Source organism: Hyperolius riggenbachi, chromosome 5 (genome assembly GCF_040937935.1).
Source record: "Hyperolius riggenbachi isolate aHypRig1 chromosome 5, aHypRig1.pri, whole genome shotgun sequence".
In the NCBI taxonomy this organism is placed as follows: Eukaryota; Metazoa; Chordata; class Amphibia; order Anura; family Hyperoliidae; genus Hyperolius; species Hyperolius riggenbachi.
This window is the reverse complement of record NC_090650.1, coordinates 303,701,218-303,726,591: the sequence shown is the minus strand read 5'-3', so window position 1 is coordinate 303,726,591 and position 25,374 is coordinate 303,701,218. Positions and strand designations below refer to the sequence as shown.

General features: G+C 44.2%; 1 protein-coding gene across 4 annotated transcripts in view; it reads left to right on the top strand.

Annotated features, from left to right (window-relative positions):
* Positions 1–25,374, top strand: part of RNMT (RNA guanine-7 methyltransferase) — a 99,424-nt gene that overhangs the window by 5,200 nt on the left and 68,850 nt on the right. For all 4 annotated transcript variants that reach the window (XM_068237119.1, XM_068237118.1, XM_068237117.1 and 1 more), the window contains exon 3: positions 14,440–14,574. In XM_068237119.1, coding sequence (XP_068093220.1) covers positions 14,440–14,574 — 135 coding nt within the window. The remainder of the gene's footprint in view (positions 1–14,439; positions 14,575–25,374) is intronic.

Below are 25,374 nucleotides of genomic sequence, written 5' to 3'. Positions count from 1 at the left end.
GAAACCCTATAGGCCACATCCATACTCAGTACTGATAGGTTGAAAAGCCATTATGAGTCGATCATAGTGAATCTGTCGTAACAATTGATGCATCTATGGCCAGCTTTAGATAATGGTTACTAATAACAAGATTGTAGAGAGGAGAGAGAGAAGGCAAAGCAGGTGGTTTTGGTGCACGGCGCTCAGCACCGGTTACCCAAACTAGGAGCCCCATAGCAGCAATAATATGCTGCGCGGGGCGCGTAAGGGAAATTCGGGGCTCCGGTGATAGCCGTACCCCAAATTACACCTCCCTCAGAGTTGCAACGACTCGGAGGGGGAATAGTATTTAACACCGAACAAAAAAGGAGGATCCGCAAGCCAGACCAGGTAGAAGTATAAAAAGGTTGTAGTTTATTAGAAAAATCCACAGACATGGCAATAAAATCACAGGATCAACTCACGCGTATCGGGCCTACCATCTGCCCTTAATCGTAGTTAAAAGTAAACCTGTTCAAGGAGGAATTTATATGAGACTAGGAGGGAGAAAAACTCCACCCCTGGAGGCCTACAAATTGCTCCTTAAAGGGGCATACATCCTCGGGAAATACAATGCAGTAATACAATAATAACATCAAAAGACAACATATTAAAGATGTAAAAGTGTTGCCACTGAATTCTACAAAAATTCATATGTATATTGCAGTCGTGCAGTGTTGATATAACTACATATACATATAATAAATACTGCTGGGCAAAAAAAGGAAAGAAAACACATCAGCAAAGAAAAAACAGCACAGTAGAGAGGCATAATGGATATAATTTAAAGAGGAACAAATCCTCAGTATGTATAGACCAGGCTTAAATCCCACTTTTTATTCAAACCCTGTGGAGTGCGGGTACCCAGTCTATGAATCCAAAAAGCCTCACGTTTCAACAGCAATCTTTGCATATCACACCCTCTAATTGGACTCACTACCCGCTCTACTCCCTGAAAACTAAAAGAAGTTAAATCACCCTTATGCACAGTTTCGAAATGTTTTGAAACTGCAGATTTTCAAAAAGTATTCCAATTAGTGCCACAATAGTGCTCCGCTATGCGTGCTCTCAAATTGCGGGTAGTACATCCTACGTATTGAATGCGACACAAGTTGCAAGAAATAGTATAGATAACATACTTGGTATTGCAGTTTACATATTGTTTAATTGGAAAGCTCTTATTGTGCACAAAAGAGAACACTGAATTGTATTTAGCACCGTTAGGGAGTTTAGTGGCAGCAGGAAGAGCCATCATTCGGCGCTCCTGGCCCCCAACTTGCCCGCAGCATACAAATACTACTGGCTCAGACACACTATAATCGCTTTTATGAGCACTTTTTAGCCATCAGAACTTTCTGAGAGCTTTTTAAAAAGGGCTTCCATTGACTTACATTAAAATCATGGTAAAATCATGATCGTGGTAAAATCGCTCAGAAAAGTGCTTACAGTGTGTCTGAGACCTTATGCAGAGAAGGGGAGAAACGAGGAGGAGAGAAAAGCTGAAAGAGAAGGAAGAAGATAGTTAAGTGACAAGACAATATGTTCTGTACATCGCTACGGAAGATGGTGGCGCTATATAAATACTAAATAATAATAATATCAATAATTTACCTCACCAAGATTGCACTTTAATTTAGCTTTCCTGTATAAGAAGAAGACACAGCCAGCCAGCACTAGGGGAAGAGGGAAACAAAAGTGAATGAGGGAGGACTGGTGCCAACCAAGAGTGCTTCTGAGCGATTTTCAAATCGACAGTGATTTCAAAAGCGATTGGCTAATGTTACCCTATGACGGTGTGCTCACAGCAGCATTGTGATTTTTTAAAAATCGCAAACACATTGCGTGTAGCATTTTTTGGAGCGATTCATTCAAAAATCGCTCTGAAAATCGCTTCACAAAATCGCACTTGCAAATTGCTAGCGATTGCTATTGTGATTTTGGCGTGCACTAGCCCAGAGAGAGGAGGAGTGGAGTGAGACTGAGAATAGCCTGAGATAGAGCAGAGCTGTATTGCAGTCTCACATCACACAGAGGCTACTTGCCTATAATATGACTCCTGTCCCTGCCAGTCTCTTACACAAGTCAGAAAGCAGCCCTCCTGGAGTCTAGGGACTGTCAAAAACTTTTCAACTTGTTTAAAGCCTTGTCCACACATGCAGTCATTAGAACAATGGGGGAGAAAGAAACAAGACAGATGTTTGCCCACGGACCCTCCAGGCAAGCTCTGCATCATAGTAAAGTTTTTGCACAAATATGGCCATAAACACCTAATACCTCTCAGTTGGAAAGTGATTCTTTATTGAACATACAAAGCCGCTGATAGACACCTTTCACGACCAAAAAAACACAGACAGTGATAAAACCTATTTCTGCGCAGAAATAACACATAAAACCAAGGAGCCAACCCACACTTCCCCTAGTACCATACTCTAGGCTTCTGTGCATGGAGTCCGTCATTGACTCTCTGCTCCATGCACACAAGCCCAGCCCACCCACAACTCACACTCCACCTAGCACCAAGCATACAGCAGCTGCCTCCCCCTAATGGGGATAAGTCCTTAGATGTTAGGCAGTAGCAGGCAAGCGTTTTTAGTAAGCATCAAGAGATTTGAGCCAAGGTGCTGATATATGAAGCATGAAGCAATCTCAACCAGACATCAATATCCCATAGTTCATCAGTGACACACAAGGACTTGTTATACTTGCAGTGCTCCACGATTTGAAGTGGCTTGGGTTCACCCTTCTGTTCCACTCCTCTCCCCTTATCCACAGGCCAGTCCACCGCTGTAATTCCCTCCACTCCAGGTGTCATTTGCAGGCTACCCGGAGGAGTAGCAGGCAGGACATTCCCATCTACAGTCCTGGGGGGGGCGGTTGAATGTCACCAAGCCTCCGCACACACAAAGTCTCTGTGTACCCTAAATGCTGATTGTATGCTGGCTCATCCTCTCAGCTATAAATATATCGGGTATAGGTACGCTTGGTACGCGCCTCCGCATCGCCGTGTCGGGTCAAGATGCGGTTGACAGGCGCTTTTGGGCTGCGATGTTGCGGGCAGTGGGGAACGCTAAGTCCGCATGGTGTGGCGATAGGCTCCTCCCACCAACGTTTCGCGTCACATGACGCTTCCTCAGGGTGTGGCCAGAGCACACAGTGTTCGCCTCTTTATACGAAGGATCACTTCCTACCAGCATAACACACGCCTCCATAGTGATGTCATTTTTTGTTCATTTCAACACCGCTTTATTGCTACAGGTAGTCCATGCCGGGTTCACAGGGAAACATACTCATTTTCTTCCGCCAGGTCAGCTTCTCTTATTGAGTGGTTCACATCTCAAACCTTATAACTATTTCATCATCTTATGACAGCTATATTTTATATAGAATAACATTTCACAGTCTAACTGCCGTATTCTATTCCACTCCACTGCCATCTAGTGGGTAGCTGTAGTACTTCCAATACATTTTCATTTCTGGTCCCTCATTCATTCAGACCACATTCTTACTATCCATTTGTACCCTTTACCCCCACTACTCCACCCCCTGGGGCATAGGATCTATGGGTTAGGTATTATGGACATTTTTATACAAGAGGGGTCTGTACAAGGGATCATTTACTATTTTGAAACTTGTTTGTTTTTCCTTTTATTTTTTACATCTCTTTTGTCTCATGTTAAGCCCTCTCTAATGCTGCTATAGATGACCTCTTTTGGTCTATCTTACTTATAGGCAATCTGTCTCAAGAAGGGGGTTAAATTCAGGTCAGAGTTAAAGCCATGAGGTTCAATGGTATTTAGCCTGTAAATCCACATCGATTCTTTGCCCAAAAGCACATCATCAAAGTCCCCCCTCCTCTCAGAAAGATTTAATTTATATATAGCCTTAACCTTAGTGCCCCTTAATGAGGCTCCATGTTGTTCTCTGTAATGTTTATATAGGGGCATTTCCACCTCTCCCTCTTCAATCTCACGAAAGTGTTCCAAAATTCGTGATTTCAAATCTCTTTTCGTTTTGCCCACATATTTCAACTTACATGGGCATTCAATTACATACACTACTCTCTCTGAGTCACAGTTCATGAAGCCATTAATGTTATATATACGGCTTCCCTCAGTATCGGTAAACGTCCTAGTTTTGTCAACGTATGGACACATTTTGCACCTCCCACATTTGAACATACCCCTCCCTGCTCCAAAAAAAAAAAAAAAAAAGAAGACAAACAAGTTTCAAAATAGTAAATGATCCCTTGTACAGACCCCTCTTGTATAAAAATGTCCATAATACCTAACCCATAGATCCTATGCCCCAGGGGGTGGAGTAGTGGGGGTAAAGGGTACAAATGGATAGTAAGAATGTGGTCTGAATGAATGAGGGACCAGAAATGAAAATGTATTGGAAGTACTACAGCTACCCACTAGATGGCAGTGGAGTGGAATAGAATACGGCAGTTAGACTGTGAAATGTTATTCTATATCAAATATAGCTGTCATAAGATGATGAAATAGTTATAAGGTTTGAGATGTGAACCACTCAATAAGAGAAGCTGACCTGGCGGAAGAAAATGAGTATGTTTCCCTGTGAACCCGGCATGGACTACCTGTAGCAATAAAGCTGTGTTGAAATGAACAAAAAATGACATCACTGTGGAGGCGTGTGTTATGCTGGGAAGGAAGTGATCCTTCGTATAAAGAGGCGAACACTGTGTGCTCTGGCCACACCCTGAGGAAGCGTCATGTGACGCGAAACGTTGGTGGGAGGAGCCTATCGCCACACCATGCGAACTTAGCGTTCCCCACTGCCCGCAACATCGCAGCCCAAAAGCGCCTGTCAACCGCATCTTGACCCGACAAGGCGATGCGGAGGCGCGTACCAAGCGTACCTATACCCGTTATATTTATAGCTGAGAGGATGAGCCAGCATACAATCAGCATTTAGGGTACACAGAGACTTTGTGTGTGCGGAGGCTTGGTGACATTCAACCGCCCCCCCAGGACTGTAGATGGGAATGTTCTGCCTGCTACTCCTCCGGGTAGCCTGCAAATGACACCTGGAGTGGAGGGAATTACAGCGGTGGACTGGCCTGTGGATAAGGGGTGAGGAGTGGAACAGAAGGGTGAACCCAAGCCACTTCAAATCGTGGAGCACTGCAAGTATAACAAGTCCTTGTGTGTCACTGATGAACTATGGGATATTGATGTCTGGTTGAGATTGCTTCATGCTTCATATATCAGCACCTTGGCTCAAATCTCTTGATGCTTACTAAAAACGCTTGCCTGCTACTGCCTAACATCTAAGGACTTATCCCCATTAGGGGGAGGCAGCTGCTGTATGCTTGGTGCTAGGTGGAGTGTGAGTTGTGGGTGGGCTGGGCTTGTGTGCATGGAGCAGAGAGTCAATGACGGACTCCATGCACAGAAGCCTAGAGTATGGTACTAGGGGAAGTGTGGGTTGGCTCCTTGGTTTTATGTGTTATTTCTGCGCAGAAATAGGTTTTATCACTGTCTGTGTTTTTTTGGTCGTGAAAGGTGTCTATCAGCGGCTTTGTATGTTCAATAAAGAATCACTTTCCAACTGAGAGGTATTAGGTGTTTATGGCCATATTTGTGCAAAAACTTTACTATGTAATTATACTGGCTACACAAAATCACCAGTTGGGTTCATAACAATTATAGTGAGTATTCTGAGCATATGTGTTGCAGCCTCATGGCAAAACCTTCTACCTCTTGATATAAGCTCTGCATCATGCTGTGTATATTTACCAGCTTGCCTGCCCTCTAATTGCACTTTTATCAGCTAGCCTAGTGTTTCACATTGCCTTATAACAAACCTGAATACACCAGACACTTGACCAGCCCTAAATCACTGAATGAAAGGCGACCTGGGGGGAGATTGCCCCCCTTCCCCCCCTGGCCAGTCCGCCCCTGGCAGGAAGGACCCGGCATTGCCTTCCTGCAATTCCGCACATAAGAGAAGGGCGGCGGCGCATCCCCAACCAGGAAGTTACAAGTGATGCTGACTGGCGATGTCAAATGGCGCTGCTCGTTCTGGGGGCAGGATCCAGCTGCACGATGCGTTCCACTGCACTGCCAGCTCTGCGATCCAAATGACGAGGCTTCTTCCGGGGGCACAGGTCAGACTTGCATTGCGCATTCAAAATGTTGCGGTGGATCCCCTGCAATGCTCATCCTATAGACCAATTTCACTGTTGAACACCGATGCCAAGATTTTGGCAAAGGTACTGGCCACCAGACTGAACCAAGTTATTACTAAATTAAAACATCATGATCAATCCGGCTTTATACCGGGCAGAGGTACTGATATAAATATACGAAGACTTATGACCAACATCGCTTCCTCCCATTCGAATGCAGGACAAATGGTGATTGCCTCTCTAGACGCCGAGAAGGCTTTCGACTCGGTTGAGTGAAAGTATCTCTGGGCAATATTAAGTAAATTTGGCTTCGGTAATAATTTTATCAAATGGATTAAATTACCGTATGAAGGTCCTAGGGCAAGAGTCAAATCAAATAACACAATCTCAAAATTTTTCCCCCTTGAGAGAGGTACAAGGCAGGGCTGCCCTCTTTCTCCTAGCCTTTTTGCTCTGGCCATGGAACCCATTGCATCCATTATCAGGCATACCAGCACAGTACAGGGTCTGGTCATGGGTAACCTCCATGAAAAGATATCATTGTACGCAGACGACGTCCTCCTTCATTTAAAGGATCCTGGCCCCTCACTAATGCTCCTAATCTATTTGACACCTTTGGCAATATGTCAGGAATCAGAATAAACTGGACTAAGTCACTATTACTCTCACTGGATATTGTATCTCCTGCTGCATCACACTTAAACCTCCCTTTGCAGATGGTCAATCAATTTAAATATCTTGGAATAGACATTACTAAGGATCTTACCACCTATCAATCTCTAAATATTGACCCAATTATTCGTCAGCTAAAAAACAAGTGCACAATCTGGAACAGACTTCCGTTGTCCTTGATAGGGAGAATTAACCTAATAAAAATGATCTTCTTACCTAAATTTACTTACGCCTTTAGACAAACCCCTGTGTGGCTGCCACTATCACTTTTCCAACGAAAAGATACAATTATTTTGAGCTTTATATGGGCAGGTAAACCGCCATGCTTAGCCATTGACATTCTACAACTACCTAAAAACAGAGGTGGCCTTGCCTTACCACACTTTTAAAAATACTACTGGGCAGCTGTCCTTGTAACTATTAGATGGTGGTTCTCGCAAGATGAAACAAACCCGGCAGTGAATCTAGAGGCAGCGATGTTGGGATCATACGAACAACTCACCAATTTACCATATAGGGGCCCTAAGCTAAATCCCAGCGTAACCCTTGCTATGAAGACAACCTGGAGGGCGGCTAGAGCTCCCCTAGTAAAACCTGACAATATTTCTCCATTTACACCACTCTGGGGCAACCCACAACTACCTCATTTTTCCACAATCCCTGACCCAGTTATATGGGCGAAATGCGGAATAAAGAACATAGCGCATATACAGCACGATAACACTTGCTGCACATTTAATGAGGTTAAAGGTGGCCATACACTGGCCCGATTCGCGGCCGTTTCGACAGCAGATTCGATCCTGGGATCGAATCTGCTGCCAATCGTTCGCGCTAAACGCACCCGCCGATCCGATTTCCTCCCGAAATCGGATCGGTCCATCGATCGCGCCGTGCGGGAAATTACCCTCGATCGCCCGCAGGTAGGGTGCGCGTCGCTAGCGGCGGCCGATCCGATCAGGTATACATTACCTGACGCTGGCTCCCGGACGTCTTCTCCGCGCTGCACCACTCTGTTCCGGCTCCATCCCGGCGCTTCCTGTGTCACTGCAGTGACCAGGAAGTTCAAATAGAGGGCGCTCTATTTGAACTTCCTGGTCACGGAATGACACAGGAAGCGCCGGGATGGAGCCGGAAAAGAGCGGTGCGGTGCAGCGTGGAGAAGACGCCCGGGAGCCAGCTTCAGGTAATGTATACGGGGGGGGGGGGGGGGCACAGGCAGCAGGAGCAGCTCAACAGATTGTGATCGGTTTCAGGCTGAAATCGATTCACAATCTGTTTGCAGTAAAGGCAGCCATACGATCCCTCTCTGATCAGATTCGATCAGATAGGGATCTGTCAGCTGGTCGATCTAATGGCAAATCGACCAGTGTATGGCTACCTTAAGACCCAGTTTAACCTTACTAATAAGCACCTCTTCCGCTATCTGCAGCTTCGCCACGCCCACAGGTCTCAATTCGGGTCACAACCCCCCACGCTTAAAACCGATGATCTTGAACAATTACTTTTGACTAAAGACCTCCCCAAACCTATGTCCGCTATTTACAACGAACTTTTAAACTTAAAAAATACTAGACTTGACAAGTGCTTCCAGAAATGGGTAAATGATATTCCTTCCTTAGACAGAGATGATTGGGATATTATATTGGAGGACTTCCCCACATCGGTCATCTCAGCTTCTGATCAACTAATCCAAACCAAATTTCTACATAGAGTTTATCTAACTCCTGAAAGATTATATAGAATCAATAGCAGTAACTCAAACAGATGTTGGAGGTGTAGTATAGAATTGGGTAATTTCACTCATATATTTTGGATTTGCCCGCAAATTATTCCATTCTGGAAAGGTGTGTACACAGCAATAAACACTTTATTGCAGGTCTCTTTACCCTTTGACTCGGGTTTACTACTACTTGGGAGATTTGGTGAGGATACTATCACCAAACACAAACAAACGCTAATTAAAATTCTTTGCTTTCAGGCAAGAAAAGAAATTCTAAAATATTGGAAGAAAACGTCAATACCAACCATAGGCACCTGGGCTAAAGCCACCAACTCGATCCTCCCGCTGTATAAAACTACTTACCTTAACAGATGCTGTTCTAAAAAATATAATAGAGTATGGGGGGTATGGGAGACCATAATTCTGGATCCTACGAGTGAAAATTTCATCCCAATTATAGACTAAAATAATGGATGTGGCCTTCTGAGGGGGTAGGGGGGGCGGGCGGTGATCGGACGAAAACCTTTTTTCTCTACCGAGTCCTACCTATCTTTGGACTTGCTCTCTCTTTACTCTTCCTCTAGTACCACAGTGGGATTAAGACTTCCTAATGCTAATGAATTTATGCATAAGATGTATATTGCAATTTATCAACTATATTGTAATGATATTGTAACTACTGCAATTTGATGTATTATATGCGACTATATTGCTATGATTCTTTACTCATACGGTGAATGAACAACCCACTGTGTGCTATCTGTGTTCATCTGTTGTTGTATCACAAAAAATTTAATAAAATTTTAACTGTTAAAAAAAATGTTGCGGTGCGGGGATGGAGGACACGGACGTAGCGGGAAGCCGGCAAGTGCAGGTTCCTGCTGCGTGATGCGTTCCACTGCACTGCCGCCTCTGCGATCCATACTGATACACTTCTGGGGTAATCGCACAATATGTTCTGCTCTGCAAGCACCCACTGACATAATGGTGACTCGCATATAAGCCGAAAGGGGGACTTTTGAGCACATTTTTTTGTGCTCTAAAATTCGACTTATATGCGAGTATATATACGGTATATGTCTTGTGTTTATCAGTAGTAGAAAGCAAGCTGCATTTTTTTACGTTTCGGATTGACTTAGAGAAACTTATTTTTTGTTTAACTAGTTATTGTTATGTAATTTAGGTAATAGGGCTGCATGATATATTGTTTTAAAATGGAGCCGAGATGAAAAGTAACTTGTCTATATATCTTATCTAAAGTTTAGATAGTTTACACAGCAAATCTAGCTGCAAACAGCTTCAATAGAATATGATTATTTCTTCCTGTGATACAATGACAGCAGCCATGTTGTTTGTAAACATTACACACAGGCAAGCTTATCTGCATTTTGAGCACTCAGCCTGTGAAAAAAACTAATCCTCCCTCCTCCCCTCTGCCTCTGAAATCTCTGGCTAGTAATACCTCCCCTTCCTCCTGCACAGACTGAGCTTCCATTAGCCCTTGCTACTGTCTGAAAATGCCTTGGCTCTCTAAAAACCTGTGGGCGAGGCTTGTTTAGTTTATAGGGAATAAGAGTATTAAAACTAAAAAGTATTTGGCTTGAGGAATGACCTATATACAAATAGGAAAGGAACACAATTATGCAATGAGTAAAAGTTCATCTCGCATCCACTTTAAAATCGATATCGCGATTTGTGGCAAGACAATTTCCTAATTATCAGAGCAGCAATTTTTTTCCGTGCATCCTTTTTTTTATGCGTACAATTTTAAGCGTTCCATGCGTAGAATTATTGGTGTTGGCTGCGCCGCGCTTCCTCCTAGCCATAAGGCGTCAGAGTGGTAGTGAGTAGTGTAATGCGGCCAGCACGTTGCTTGTGGACGAGAAGGATCAGCACCTCAGGCACTCCTGTTCTGCACTTAAACCCTGTCTCCTGTGGTCACTCTGTGTACTGTATATTTGCTCACTGCCCAGGATCTGCTATCTCTCTGCTACCCTGTTGAGCAAACAACTTGGATCACCACCACTGCTCAGTAAGCGGCCACTGCCCAGGATCTGCTGTGGTGCTCAGCTTTGCATTTATTAATAGCTACTTGTTTTGATAAATTCACAATGTAGTAACATTTAAAAAACATGACAGAAAATTACATCATTATTATTATTTATTGTATTTATAAAGTGCCAACATATTACGCAGCGCTGAACATTAATTTAGGTTACAGACAATATTTAGGGGTGACATACAGCAATATGACAATACAGGAATACAAGAATACCAGATCACACAGCACAGTTTGAGCATAAGGTAATGCTTAGTCAGTCACTGGATGGAGCATAAAGATTAGGCAAGTTAGGTTCACTCAAGTGCATAGCATGGGTTCACAGTAATGGAGGTGTATGATCAGGTAGGACACAAAAGGAGGAGGACCCTGCCCAAAGGCTTACAATCTAGGAGGAGAGGTAGAGACACGAAAGGTAGGGACCAGAGTTCCGTTGTGGGTTTAGAGCAATTGTGAGGGGTGGTAGGCCAGAGTGAAAAGGTGAGTTTTGAGGACCTTCTTGAAGATGTTGAAGGAGGGGGCTGCCCTAATGGGTGGAGGTAGAGAGTTCCAAAGTTTTGGAGCAGCTCTTGAGAAGTCCTGGAGGCGTGCATGGGACTGTGTGATGCGTGGGGCGGTCAGGCGAAGTTCATTGGAGGAACGGAGTGAGCGGCTAGGTGTGTACCTCTGAGTAAGATCAGAAATGTTGGTTGGACAGGTTTTGTGGACAGATTTGTAGGTCAGACACAATCTTGAATCTGATTCTGGACTGCATAGGAAGCCAGTGGAGGGATTCACGGAGGGGGAGCCGCCCTGGTGGAGCGATGGGAGGAGTGGATAATTCTGGCTGCCGCATTCATGATGGACTGCAGTGGGGCTATTCGGGTCATAGGGAGACCAAACAGAAGGGCATTACAGTAGTCGAGGCGGGAAATTATGAGGGCATGGATGAGGAGTTTGGTGGTGGCAGAGGTCAGGAAAGGGCGAATCTTACAGATGTTACGAAGGTGGAAGTTGCAGGACTTTGTGAGGTTTTGGATGTGGGGAGTGAAGGAGAGTTCGGAGTCCAGGGTGATAACCAGACAGCGGGCTTGAGAGGTAGGGCGAATGGCAGTGTGGTTAACAGTGACATGCGCATCTGGGAGGTTCAGGGATAGCCAGGGTGGGAAGATCATAAATTCCGTTTTGTCTAGATTTAGTTTCAGGAACCTAGCGGACATCCAGGAGGAGATGGCTGATAAGCAGGAGGACACCTTGTCCATGGTAGTGGTCGAGATGTCGGGTGTGGAGGTAGATTTGGGTGTCATCTGCATACAGATGATAGTTAAAACCCATAGAGGAGATAACCTTGCCAATGGAGGATGTGTATAGGGAGAACAGTAGGGGGCCTAGGACCGAGCCTTGGGGGACTCCCACCGAGAGGTGGTTGGGGGTGGACGAGGACTCATTGAAGGAGCGGTTGGAGAGGTAGGATGAAAACCAGGTCAGGGCGAGATCGTGAATGCCCATGGACTGCAGGGACTGGAGGAGTAGGGGATTATCTACTGTGTCAAAAGCTGCTGAAAGGTCAAGGAGGAGGAGAATGGAGTATTTAGCTTTAGCTAAGGCAAGGTCATTGACCACTTTGGTGAGAGCAGTTTCGGTTGAGTGGGCAGGCCAAAATCCAGATTGCAGTGGGTCTAGCAGTGAGTTGGCATTGAGGTACTAAGTCAGGTGTTTGTGAACCAGACGCTCAAGGAGTTTTGAGGCAAAGGGGAGGAGGGAGATGGGGTGGTAGTTGGAGGGTAGCGAGGGGTCGAGGGAGGGTTTCTTGAGCAGGGGCAATACTGTGGCCTGCTTGAAGTCTGAGGGGAAGGTGCCTGTGGATAGGGAGAGGTTAAACAGGGTAGTGAGGACTGGGGCCAAATCCGTGAAGTGAGGCTGAAGTAAATCAGAAGGGATGGGGTCAAGGGGGGAGGTAGTGGTATGGGAAGTCTGCAGTAGGTGCTTGACTTCCTCAGTGGTAGTAGGAGTGAAGGAGGTGAGGGGGAGGATAGGGTGGAGGAAGAGTTGGTTGGCAGGGGGTGGGAGGTGAAGATTGGATATTTCGTGATGTATGGAGACTATTTTGTTGGTGAAGTGGGTGGCTAAATCTGTGGCAGAGAGGGAGGAAACGGAGTGTGGGGGTTTGGGTTTAAGCAAGGAGTTGAAAGTGGCAAAAAGACGCCAGGGATTGGAATATTGTGCTCCGATGAGCTTGATCAATTTGATAGTATGATGTCATTTTCTGTCAATGCATGTTTGTAAATGTTATTGTACATTGTGAATGTTAGTTGCTAAAGCTTAAATTAAAGAAAATCATGAAAACATTTAAATCTCTGTTTTTGACAGAAAAAAAATCGCAATTCAATTTTTTCCTAAAATAGCGCAGGCCTATTAGGTGCTGGTTATTTTAAGACATCCTATCACCATTGTGGGACCTCTTCCCTTGCTTAATGTTCAAACCCCCTTTTAGGGGTGATCTGCAGTTCATAGAGCCTGATTCATTAAAACTACTGCGGCTGTCAGTGCGGGTTACTTTAGGCAGCGCAAGGTAATTGTAACAAGCGACTATGTTAATTAACATAGTGGCCGCGCTAATGAACTATCATGCTACATGGTATCGTGCGGCATTTAGGTTTACCTCACATCGGTGTAGAGCGCATACTACCCAGAGAGGACCACGCGTAGCGTGCACGTGTTACAATTACCTTTCGCTGCCTGAAGTGACCCGCTCTGACAGCCGAGGTCTATAATAATGAATCAGGCCCATAGTGTCATACGATTTAGTTTTTCTATTTTTCACAAACATTTGCCTGTTCTTTTAAAACAGGGTGGGTAAAAAATTATATTACCTATCTATTCTAATTAACATAACTAATGTAACTTAATGACCGAATGTTTGTTTAGGCTGAAGTTCCCATTTAAATTGAAGGAAATAAGACATCCTATCACCATTGTGGGACCACCTCCCTCGCTTAATGTTCAAACCCCCTTTTAAGGGTGATCTGCAGTTCATAGAGCCTGATTCATTAAAACTACTGCAGTACAATTGTAACAAGCGACTATGTTAACATAATAATGGGCGTGCTAATGAACTATCATGCTACATGGTATCGTGCGGCATTTAGGTTTACCTCACATCAGTGTAGAGCGCATACTACGCAGAGAGGACCACGCGTAGTGTGCGCTTGTTACAATTACCTTTCGCTGCCTGAAGTGACCCGCTCTGACAGCCGAGGTCTATAATAATGAATCAGGCCCATAGTGTCATACGATTTTGTTTTTTTATTTTTGGAGAGCGTTCATTTCTACACCACAGAGGCTGTTGTTTACCTGAGTGGAGATGCATTATACTAACAATGAGAGTTTGAGGCTGGGTTCACAGTAGGACGTTACGGTGCTGCGTTATAAAGTTCTATAATGCAGCTTACTACAATGCAGTTAAGTCTATGCATCAGTCGCGTTACATTGTAACGTGTGTCGTTATGGTAGCACATTGCTGCAGTGCGTTACCTCTAAACGCACACGTTACCAGGTACAGGAAAGCATACTTTTTATTGCCTGTACGCTTTATTGTGCCTACTGTATGCACCAGTTCATTACAGTTGTAATGTCGCATTTCAACTTTACAATGCAACGTCCTACCAGAGAATATAGCAGGCTGTATATAGAAAAATGGAGGCAAAGAAAACAGATTCAATTTACACTCATGATTACACTGCTCCAGAATATTTCTTTATAACTTGAAGCCTTTTTTGCACTAAGTTCAGTTATAATCCTGGGTTTATTAACATGACTTTTTTTCCCTCCTGGCAACAGCAGTCCGATCTTAGTAAACATGGCGATGATCCATCAAGTGATCTTCGGGGAAACAAAGAGCCATCAGGTGCCAGTGTTAAAAGCTCTTCGCTGAAGAGGAAGTCGGACGCCTTAGATCAACCAGCGACAAAAGTGGTATGCAAATTTATATCAACCATAATTTGTTAACCACCCTGGCGTTCTATTAAGATCGCCAGGGTGGCGGCGCAGCAGTATTTTTTTATTTTTTTTTTAAATCCTGTAGCTAGCCTAGCGCAAGCTACATGATTCCCCCCTCCCGGCAGCGACTTACTCACCTTTCCGATCGCATCCGGCGCATTAGCCTATCCGGAAATCCCGTTCTGAACGAGATTTCTTGGAGGGCTTCCCCCGTCGTCATGGCGACGATCGTGATGACGTCATCGCAGTTGTGACGTCATCGAAGTTGTGACGTCATCGGGAGTCCAGATCCACCACTCAGCGCTGCCTGGCACTGATTGTCCAGGCTGCGCATGGTTCTCGGAGGGGGCCTTAAGCGGCGGGTAGCGGCGCATCAGCGGCGAGCGGCGGCGATTGTCCCCCACACGCAGCTAGCAAAGTGCTAGCTGCGTGTTTTTAAAAAAAAATTTAAATCGGCCCAGCAGGGCCTGAGCGGCGCCCTCCAGCGGTCATGGACGAGCTGAGCTCGTCCATACCGCCAAGGAGGTTAAAGGAAACTTAAAGTGAACCTGAACTGAGTAAAATGATTCAAAATAAACACACACTGTACCAGCAAATAAATATTCCTTACCTTGCTGTCAGTTCCTCTCAGAAGCTCACCATTTGTTTTTTACAACAATTCTTTCCAGTTATGACAAAATCTTGTCTCTCAGGAAGCTGAAAGCCTTAGGGCCCTTTTCCACTATGTCAGTTATAACTGAAAGCACAACTGATGTGCAAAGTAATAATGTCCATGTTTCCCTATGGCTCAAACAATATTACTGGTTAACAGAGTGCTGACTCTGAAACGGGACCATTGCCTTTTTTAGAAATGGATGGAGAATTTCATTAACCACAGTGGTCAAACAGGACGCAGGAGAGGAGAAAGAGTTGTTGAGCAGACTATGCGGGAGGGAAGTATGACGTGTGTATTTTTGTTTTGACTATTATTTCTCAGTTCAGGTTTGCTTTAAGCAAGAGGATTATTCAGGCTGACGTCCTTTATTCCATTTTAAAAAGAAACTTGACTGGCTCCCAAGCTGGTCCTCTGTAGGGATGATACATGAGATGCAAATATTCCAGAGTTCATGCCGATTTATGCACATTCTAATGCTAATATAGGCAGCTTGAAAATGGAACCAATCAAGTCCCACCCAGGTTTAAACTGATTGGTCCATTTTCAAGCTGCATATTTTTGCATAAAAATGTATCTAATCTGCATAAACTCGCAAATATTTACATTTCATTGATCATCCTTAGTCCTCTGCTGTTGATACTTTTGAAATCGCTCACCTAGAATAGGTGTGTAGGACAGATACCCTGATTCAACCTTCACTCCCCCAGGCCGAATGCCTGTTCCAGGTATGATTTGGGCACCACTAAACTAAAAGTTGAGCACGTCATTCCGAAGGTGGGATATTATTATTATTATTATTATTTTGTGGTTTTTTTTTTTATAACAAGAAGAGAATCAGAATGGCCGCATCTGTGCTTCTTTCACTTCAGACTCAGATCTAAATTCTGTAAGCTCAACTGGGCAGGATTCTCTTCTCTTCCTGTGTTTTAGTTTATATTTGTTATACATAATGTGTTGGCATTTTATAGTAAAAAAAAAAAAAAAAAAAACATAAATATTAGAAACTCCCAACATCTTGTATTTATATTTCAATAATTTTTATTGGAATTTTTTCAAAAATTAAACATATGTCACAGACATATTATATGTATAAAACAAGACACTGTATACATAAAACATACTTTAACAGATATATGAATAAAAAAAAGAAGGACCTGTACACCTGATCTTTTATATCACATAATGATCTTAAATATAAACACATATTTATTCACAAACATCTGTTGGTCTTTTTATTTCTATACTAGCTGGTCGCCCGGCGTTGCCCGGGTATGTAATTGGCTAGTGTTACCTCTGCCCACTTTTTCTAATCCTAACACACAATTACTCAAGGATGACCTAGTTTGTTGTCTTTGCTGTCTTTGGCATCCATAATTGGCATTGAAATGACATAAATCTAATTGGCTGTGGCTCCACTCCTTTGAAAATCAATAGGTGAATTTTGATTAGCTTTTGTAGGCTCCACCCACTTTTCTGAATATTAGTCCCAGTCACCCAGTGACCAACTGTGCAAAGTTTAAGAAACCTGCCATTGACAGAGGAAGAAAAACAAAAGTTTGCTTTTTTAAAACAGAAAGAATTTGCGATAATTCAGGTTGGAGTGAGCTTAAAATGTCTCCCAGCGCTTCACTGTTGAATATATGCAACTTAGCCATTGTTACCCATAAAAGTTAAACACACCTCCAAAACTGCTGGAATGCAATGATGTGTCAGCTTGTTAATTTGTACAGAGCCATAATAATCCAACATGCATACAGACTATTTTGGATTGTTTGATCCTCATCAGTACATGGCATGGATTAATTTGGCTCTATGCAGTAGGGCTTGTAACACCGAGAGGTACAGACTAACCAGCTCGCTCATGGTGACCCAGAACTCATTGGAGTGTGTAAGGGACTACAATGGTCCTAAAAGCCCCCTTACTAAGATGTTAAGAAAAACAAAAGTTTGCTTTCTTAAAACAGAAAGAATTTGCGATAATTTAGGTTGGAGTGAGCTTGAGATGTCTCCCAGTGCATTACTGCTGAATATATGCAAATTAACCATTGTGCACTTAGAAGCTAAACACACCTCCAGTTTAACAGTGTAAGATTGGCTGCAGTTTACATTTTCCAGTGAAATTTGTATTTGTATCCACCTCCTTTTTGGTTATGAGAATAAAAAGTATCCTATACTTTATTCCAGGTAATGTACTATGTGTGTGCCAAATTTCAGTTTACATTCTAGCAGTGAAATTTGTATTTTTCTCCACCCACTGATGTCCTAATGTTTCCCGGGTATGTATTTGGCTGCTGTTGGCTGTGGCCACTTTTTCTAACCCTCTAACACAATTCTCAATAGTCAATGACCCAAGTTTGTGAGATTTGTGGTCTTTGGCATGAATAATTTTCATTGAAATGAAACACATCTGATTCACTGTTTGTGGCCCCACCCCTTTTCTAAATATTTAACCCCAGTCACGCAATGATCAACTGTACCAGGTTTGAGACTTGTGCCATTAACAGTGCAAGAATGGCAGCAATGAAATATTCCCCTGAAAAATCAATAGATAATTTTTGATTGTTTTTTGTAGGCTCCCCCCACTTTTCTGAATATTAATCCCAGTCACCCAGTGACCAACTGTGCAAAGTTTTAGAACCCTACAATTAATAGTGTAAGAATGGATGCAGCTTACATTTTCCCAGTGAAATTTGTGTTTGTCTCCGCCCACTGATGACTTGGCATTGCCCAGGTATGTATTCGGCTGGTGTTGGCTCCGCCCACTTTTTCTAACCCTAACACAAAATTACTTAATGACCAAGTTTGTGAGCTTTGCGGTCTTTGGCATCAATAATTTGCATTGAAATAAAATAAATCTGATTGGCTGTGGCTCCACCCCTTTTCTAAATTTGAATCCCAATCACCCAATGGCCAACTGTACCAGGTACAGGTGATTAACAGTGCAAGAGGCTTGTGCCATTAACAGTGCAAGAATGGCATCAATTAAATATTCCCCTTAAAGAGAATCTGTATTGTTAAAATCGCTCAAAAGTAAACATACCAGTGCGTTAGGGGACATCTATTACCCTCTGTCACAATTTCGCCGCTCCTCCCCGCATTAAAAGTGGTTAAAAACAGTTTTAAAAAGTTTGTTTGTAAACAAACAAAATGGCCACCAAAACAGGAAGTAGGTTGATGTACAGTATGTCCACACATAGAAAATACATCCATACACAAGCAGGCTGTATACAGCATTCCTTTTGAATCTCAAGAGATCATTTGTGTGTTTCTTTCCCCCTGTTCTCATGCACTGAAGTTTCAGGCTGCTCTTTTCTTCCTGCAAACAGCTTTGCCCTTGTTTGTAATTCCTCAGTATGTGAAAGCCCAGCCAGCTCAGAGGACGATTTATCCAGCTTGTAAAAGATAAGAGAGAAGAGAGAAGCTGCTCTAATCTAAGGGCTGGTTCAGACGGACGTTTGCAGAGCGTTTACAGCCAGCGTTCAGGGCTTGGTGTTAAACGCTCCCATTCAAGTGAATGGGAGCGTTTGTACCAAGCTTTCAAGCGCGTTTACACAAACGCGGCGTTTGGGTCCCGATTTTCCCTGGCGTTCAAGGAGCCCCTGGAAGCTACATGTAGCTTCCAGGGGAGGTTAACCGCGACGGCTAATGTCCCCCTAGGGGAAGAAAAAACGCGACCGCATCCAAACGCACACGAACGCTGCTGAACGCGACGCCAGCAAACGCAACGCCTCCAAACGTCCGTCTGAACCAGCCCTAAATAATACACAGGCAGTGTGCATAGAGGGGCCTGGAAGGGTGAGTTCATAGCAGAACCACAACACTGAAGAACTTGGCAGCCTTCCAGACACAGGCCAACAAGTCTGACAGGGGAAAGATACATTGATTTATTACAGAGATAGTGATAGCAGAAAGTGCTGCAGTAAAGCAGAACACATTAGAATAGCTTTTGGAACTTGTAGGATGATAAAAAACAGGATGCAATTTTTTTTACGGAGTCTCTTTAAAGATTATTAGGTGGATTTTGATTGACTTTTGTAGGCTTCACCCACTTTTCTGAATATTAATCTCAGTCACCCAGTGACCAACTGTGCAAAGTTTGAGAACCCTACGATTAATAGTGTAAGAATTGCTGTAGTTTACATTTTCTCAGTGAAATTTGTATTTGTCTCCACCTACTGATGTCCTGGCATTGCCCGATTATGTATTTGGCTGGTGTTGGCTGCGCCCACTTTTCCTAACCCTAACCCTAACACACAATTACTCAATGACCAAGTTTGTGAGCTTTGCGGTCTTTGGCATCAACAACCTACATTAAAATGAAACAAATCAGATTGGCTGTTTGGGGCTCCACCCCCTTATATAAATTTAAACCCCAGTCACGCAATGATCAACTGTACCAGGTTTGAGACTTGTGCCATTAACAGTGCAAGAATGGCAGCAATGAAATATTCCCCTGAAAAATCAATAGATAATTTTTGATTGTTTTTTGTAGGCTCCACCCACTTTTCTGAATATTAATCCCAGTCACCCAGTAACCAACTGTGCAAAGTTTGAGAACCCTACCATTAACAGTGTAAGAATGGTTGCTGTTTACATTTTCCCACTAAAATTTATATTTGTCTCCGCCCACTTATGACCCTGCGTTGCCCGCTTATGTATTTGGCTGGTGTTGGCTGTGCCCACTTTCCTAACCCTAACACACAATTAATCAATTACTCAATTACCAAGTTTGTGAGCTTTGCGTTGTGGTATTGGCAACAATAATTTGCATTGGAATGAAACAAATCTGATTGGCTATTTGTGGCTCCACCCCCTTTCTGAAATTGAACCCCAGTCACCCAATGATCAACTATACCAGGTTTGAGGCTTGTGCCATTAATATTGCAAGAATGGCAAGTTTGAGGCTTGTGCTATTAACAGTGCAAGAACGGCAGAAATATTCCCTTTGAAAATCGACCAACTGTTCAAAGTTTGAGAACCCTACCATTAACAGTGTAAGAAAAACAAAAGTTTGCTTTCTTTAAACAGAAAGAATTTGCGATAATTCAGGTTGGAGTGAGCTTAAAATGTCTCCCAGTGCATCACTGCTGAATATATGCAAATTAATCATTGTTACCCTTAAAAGCTAAACACACCTCCAGAACTGCTGGAACGCAATGATGTGTCAGCTTGTTCATTTGTACAAAGCCATAATAATCCAACATGCATACAGACTCTTTTGGATTGTTTGTTCCTCGTCAGTGCATGGCATGGATTAATTTGGCTCTATGCAGTAGGGCTTGTAACACCGAGAGGTACAGACTAACCAGCAAGCTCATGGTGACCCAGAACTTATTGGAGTGTGTAAGGGACTACAATGGTCCTAAAAGCCCCCTTACTAAGATGTTAAGAAAAACAAAAGTTTGCTTTCTTAAAACAGAAAGAATTTGCGATAATTTAGGTTGGAGTGAGCTTAAGATGTCTCCCAATGCAGCACTGCTGAATATATGCAAATTAACCATTCTACCCTTAGAAGCTAAACACACCTCCAGTGTAACAGTGTAAGAATGGCTGCAGTTTACATTTTCCAGTGAAATTTGTATTTGTCTCTTTTTGGTTATGAGAATAAAAAGTATCCTATACTTTATTCCAAGTAATGTACTATGTGTGTGCCAAATTTCATTCAAATCCGTTCAGCCGTTTTTGCGTGATCGAGTAACAAACATCCAAACATCCGAACTTTCCCATTTATTATATTAGTAGGATTTATACACCTTAGACGTAGAACTCCACTGGATATTCTCCAATGTTTAATAACTGATTCTTACAGCATTTGCTCACTAATTTTACTAAAAAATCCCATATGCTTAAGAACCTATTCCTAATACCCATCACACGCGTACAATACGCGCATAACTACGCATTAATATACGCATCAAATACGCATCATAATACGCATCTAATACGCATTCCCTCAAAAAAACGCATCTAAACTCGCTTAATGCGTCTGAACGCAAACCGCGCCAAACGCATATAAACGCACATTGAGCGCGTATTAACGCAAACGCAAAAACGCGTAAGTTTTGCGAAAATTACGTGAAAAATCACCAATTAATGTATCAAATAACAAAAATAACGCATATGAGATCAGAATATCACAAATTTTGCCAAGTTACAAACAAGAGATTCATACTCCTGTCTGTGCAATGCCAAGCGGAAATTCTGCATACTAACTACCTATCTACCCATTATAATTTGACTTCTATAATAACCTAATATGTCTAAAGGACCTCAGTGGGTGTCCAATTATATTTCAAGAAACTCCAAAGTCGCATTGTAGGCAGCTCAACCTCTGGAGAATGGGGGCACTTAAAGAGACTCTGTAACAACAAAAACCTCCCCTGGGGGGTACTCACCTCGGGTGGGGGAAGCCTCCGGATCCTAATGAGGCTTCCCACGCCGTCCTCTGTCCCACGGGGGTCTCGCTGCAGCCACCTGAACAGCCGGCGACAGAGCCGACTGTAGCTTCAATATTTACCTTTGCTGGCTCCAGCGGGGGCGCTGTGGCGGCTTTCGGCACGGAAATAGACGGAAATACCCGATCTCCGTCGGGTCCGCTCTACCTTGCGCCTGCGCAGTAGAGCAGACCCAACGGCGATCGGGTATTTCAGCCTACTTCGGAGCCGACAGCCGTAAGAGCGCCTGCGCAGGAGCCAGGAAGGTAAATATTACGTCACCGCTGCACGGAGGGCTGCAGCGAGACCCCTGACGGATGGAGGACGGCGTGGTAAGCCTCATTAGGATCCGGAGGCTTCCCCCACCCGAGGTGAGTACCCCCCAGGGGACGTTTTGTCGTTACAGTTCCTCTTTAAGCCACCCTACAGAGACTCCAGAGTGCACCACCTCGATAGTTGTCAATACCTTGCTTAATCTGTATTACACTTCACTTAAAGAGGAACTGTAACATAAAAAGATCCCCTGGGGGGTACTCACCTCGGGTGGGGGAAGCCTCCGGATCCTAATGAGGCTTCCCACGCCGTCCTCCATCCGTCAGGGGTCTCGCTGCAGCCCTCCGTGGAGTCCGGGCAGCGGTGACGTCAATATTTACCTTCCTGGCTCCTGCGCAGGCGCTCTGACGGCTGTCGGCTCCGAACTACACGGAAATACCCGATCGCCGTCGGGTCCGCTCTACTGCGCAGGCGCAAGTTTCCTGCGCCTGCGCAGTAGAGCAGACCCGAATGAGATCGGGTATTTCCGTGTAGTTCGGAATGGAAAGCCGCCACAGCGCCCCCGCTGGAGCCAGCAAAGGTAAATATTGAAATGACAGTCGGCACAGTCGCCGGCTGTTCGGAGGGCTGCGGAGAGACCCCCGTGGGACAGAGGACGGCGTGGGAAGCCTCATTAGGATCCGGAGGCTTCCCCCACCCGAGGTGAGTACCCCCCAGGGGATCTTTTGAATGTTACAGAGTCTCTTTAAGGTCCTTAATTTAAAATCCTTATTATTGAGTAACCAACAAATACTAATAGACAAACAAGTGTCTAACCCATAGTATTATAGTTCCAATATAGCTAACTAGTTAATCTAAATAAACTAAACTAAACTAAGCTAGACTAAACTAATTTTCTGCCTGAGCTGCCTTGCCTCTCAGCTCAATCTTTCAAAATTGTTTCAACATCTTGTATTTAAAGCTAAGCTTGGGAAGGGGGGGGGGGGGGGGGGTATTAGGTTGTACTGGAAAGATGCGCAGGGGGAGTAGGTTATCAATTAGTCAAACATTTTTAAAGCTCCTTAAACACAAGCGACTGCAGTCATCAGAAAATGAGCGATGATCGGCATGATGGTCTACCGATCGGATTGTTGCCGGAAGTGTGAAATTCCAACACATTTGTTTATTAAATGGATTGATCACTTGCTATTGTGCGGTACTAACAATTAAGTTGTTATTGTCTGAACCGATCTGCCAGGATGGATCAGTCTATGTGAGCAGTAATCGCTGTCTGTCTTTTACAGTCGTTGGGACCTTTTTTCTTTTAATGGTTATCGTCCAGCCCGTACCTCCTGACGACCCCGAATGTATCGAGCTTAAGAATGAGGCAGTAATAAAATCACAAGCAGATGCTAGTCACAGATAGACAAGCCCAGATCATGTTACCTTAGCGTGTAAAACCGAGATGCCAAACTTTTGAGCACATTTTTTGTGCTCAAAAATTCGGCCTTTATGCGAGTATATATACGGTATATGTCTTGTGTTTATCAGTAGTAGAAAGCAAGCTGCATTTTTTTACGTTTTGGATTGATTTAGAGAAACTTATTTTTTCTTTAACCGGTTATTGTTATGTAATTTACCGTATTTTTCGGACTATAAGACGCTCCGGACCATAAGACGCACCTAGGTTTAGAGGACAAAAACCAGGAAAAAAAATAATATACTAAGCCTGGTGCATCCATGCTGCAGGGGCGTCTTATAGACTTTCCCCCCTACAATTATTATGTCTCCCTTGTGCCTTCCTTGTTTCCCTGTGGTCTACTCTGTCCCTCTGCTGCTTTTATGTCCCCCTTGTGTCCATTGTCTCCCTGTGTCCTCTGGTGTCTTCCTGTATCCTCTTTCCCCCTTCCTCTAACCCCATGTCATCTGTCCCTCTTCCTCTGTCTCCATTGTCCTGTTTCCTCCATGTCCAGTGTCTGTTATCCCAGTGTCTGCTATCCCTGTCCTCTGTGTTCCAGTGTCTGAATGTCCCCCTGTGTCTGTTGTCCTCCGTGTCCAGCCTGTCCTAGTGTCTGCGTGTCCCCGTGTATTAAATACATTCACGTAGCTGCAGCTATACTCAGGCTGTCCTGCCTTATATACATTTTTGTCTGTAATGTCCCCGGGTACTACCATCTACCACAGGTGGAAGTCGTCTACAGCAAGTGGAAGTCCGCACAACATACCATACATGCAGCTATCCTCAGGCGGTCCCCGCCTTCATCACCGCGCTGTCCCTGCCTTCATCACCGCTCTGTCCCCGCCTTCATCACCGCGCTGTCCCAAGCACTTGGATGTCCATGATGTCCCCGGCCGGTATTACCGATGCGTTCCTAATCAGGAAGTGTCCCGCTCAGCATTGCCGATAAATGGGCCAATCAGACGGGGATGCTGGCCCCAACTGCCAATCACGCCGCACGCTCTCCACTGTGCACTGTACAATGATTGGTCCCAATGACGGAGAGGCTGTCCCGCCCTCTAGCCATCTCATCCTATTAACAGAGTTGCTAGGAGCAGTGTGCGGCGTGATTGGCAGTTGGGGCCAGCGTCCCTCGTCTGATTGGCCCATTTATCGACAACGCTGAGCGGGACACTTCCTGATTAGGAACGCATCGGTAATACCGGCCGGGGACATCACGGACATCCAAGTGCTTGGGACAGCGCGGTGATGAAAGCGAGGACAGCGCGGTGATGAAAGCGGGGACAGCGCGGTAATGAAAGCGGGGACAGCCTGAGGATAGCTGCATGTACGGTATGTTGTGCGGACTTCCACTTGTGGTACTTGCGGTAGACGGTAGTACCCGGGGACATTACAGACAAAAATGTTTTTCAGACAGGACAGCCTGCAGCTACGTGAATGTATACGTGGGGACAGGCAGACATTAGGACAGGCAGGACAGGGGAAGGAGGTGCAGGTCCCAATATGTAGTATTCGGACTATAAGACGCACTGACTTCCCCCCCACACTTTTGGGGGAGAAAAAAGTGCGTCTTATAGTCCGAAAAATACGGTAGGTAATAGGGCTGCATGATATATTGTTTTAAAGCGGATCCGAGATGAAAAGTAACTTGTCTATATATCTTATCTAAAGTTTAGATAGTTTACACAGCAAATCTAGCTGCAAACAGCTTCAATAGAATATTATTATTTCTTCCTGTGATACAATGACAGCAGCCATGTTGTTTGTAAACATTACAAACAGGCAAGCTTATCTGCATCTTGAGCACTCAGCCTGTGAAAAAACCTAATCCTCCCCTCCTCCTCCCCTCTGCCTCTGAAATCTCTGGCTAGTAATACCTCCCCCTCCTCCTGCCCAGACTGAGCTCCCATGAGCCCTTGCTACTGTCTGAAAATGCCTTGGCTCTCTAAAAACCTGTGGGCTAGGCTTGTTTAGTT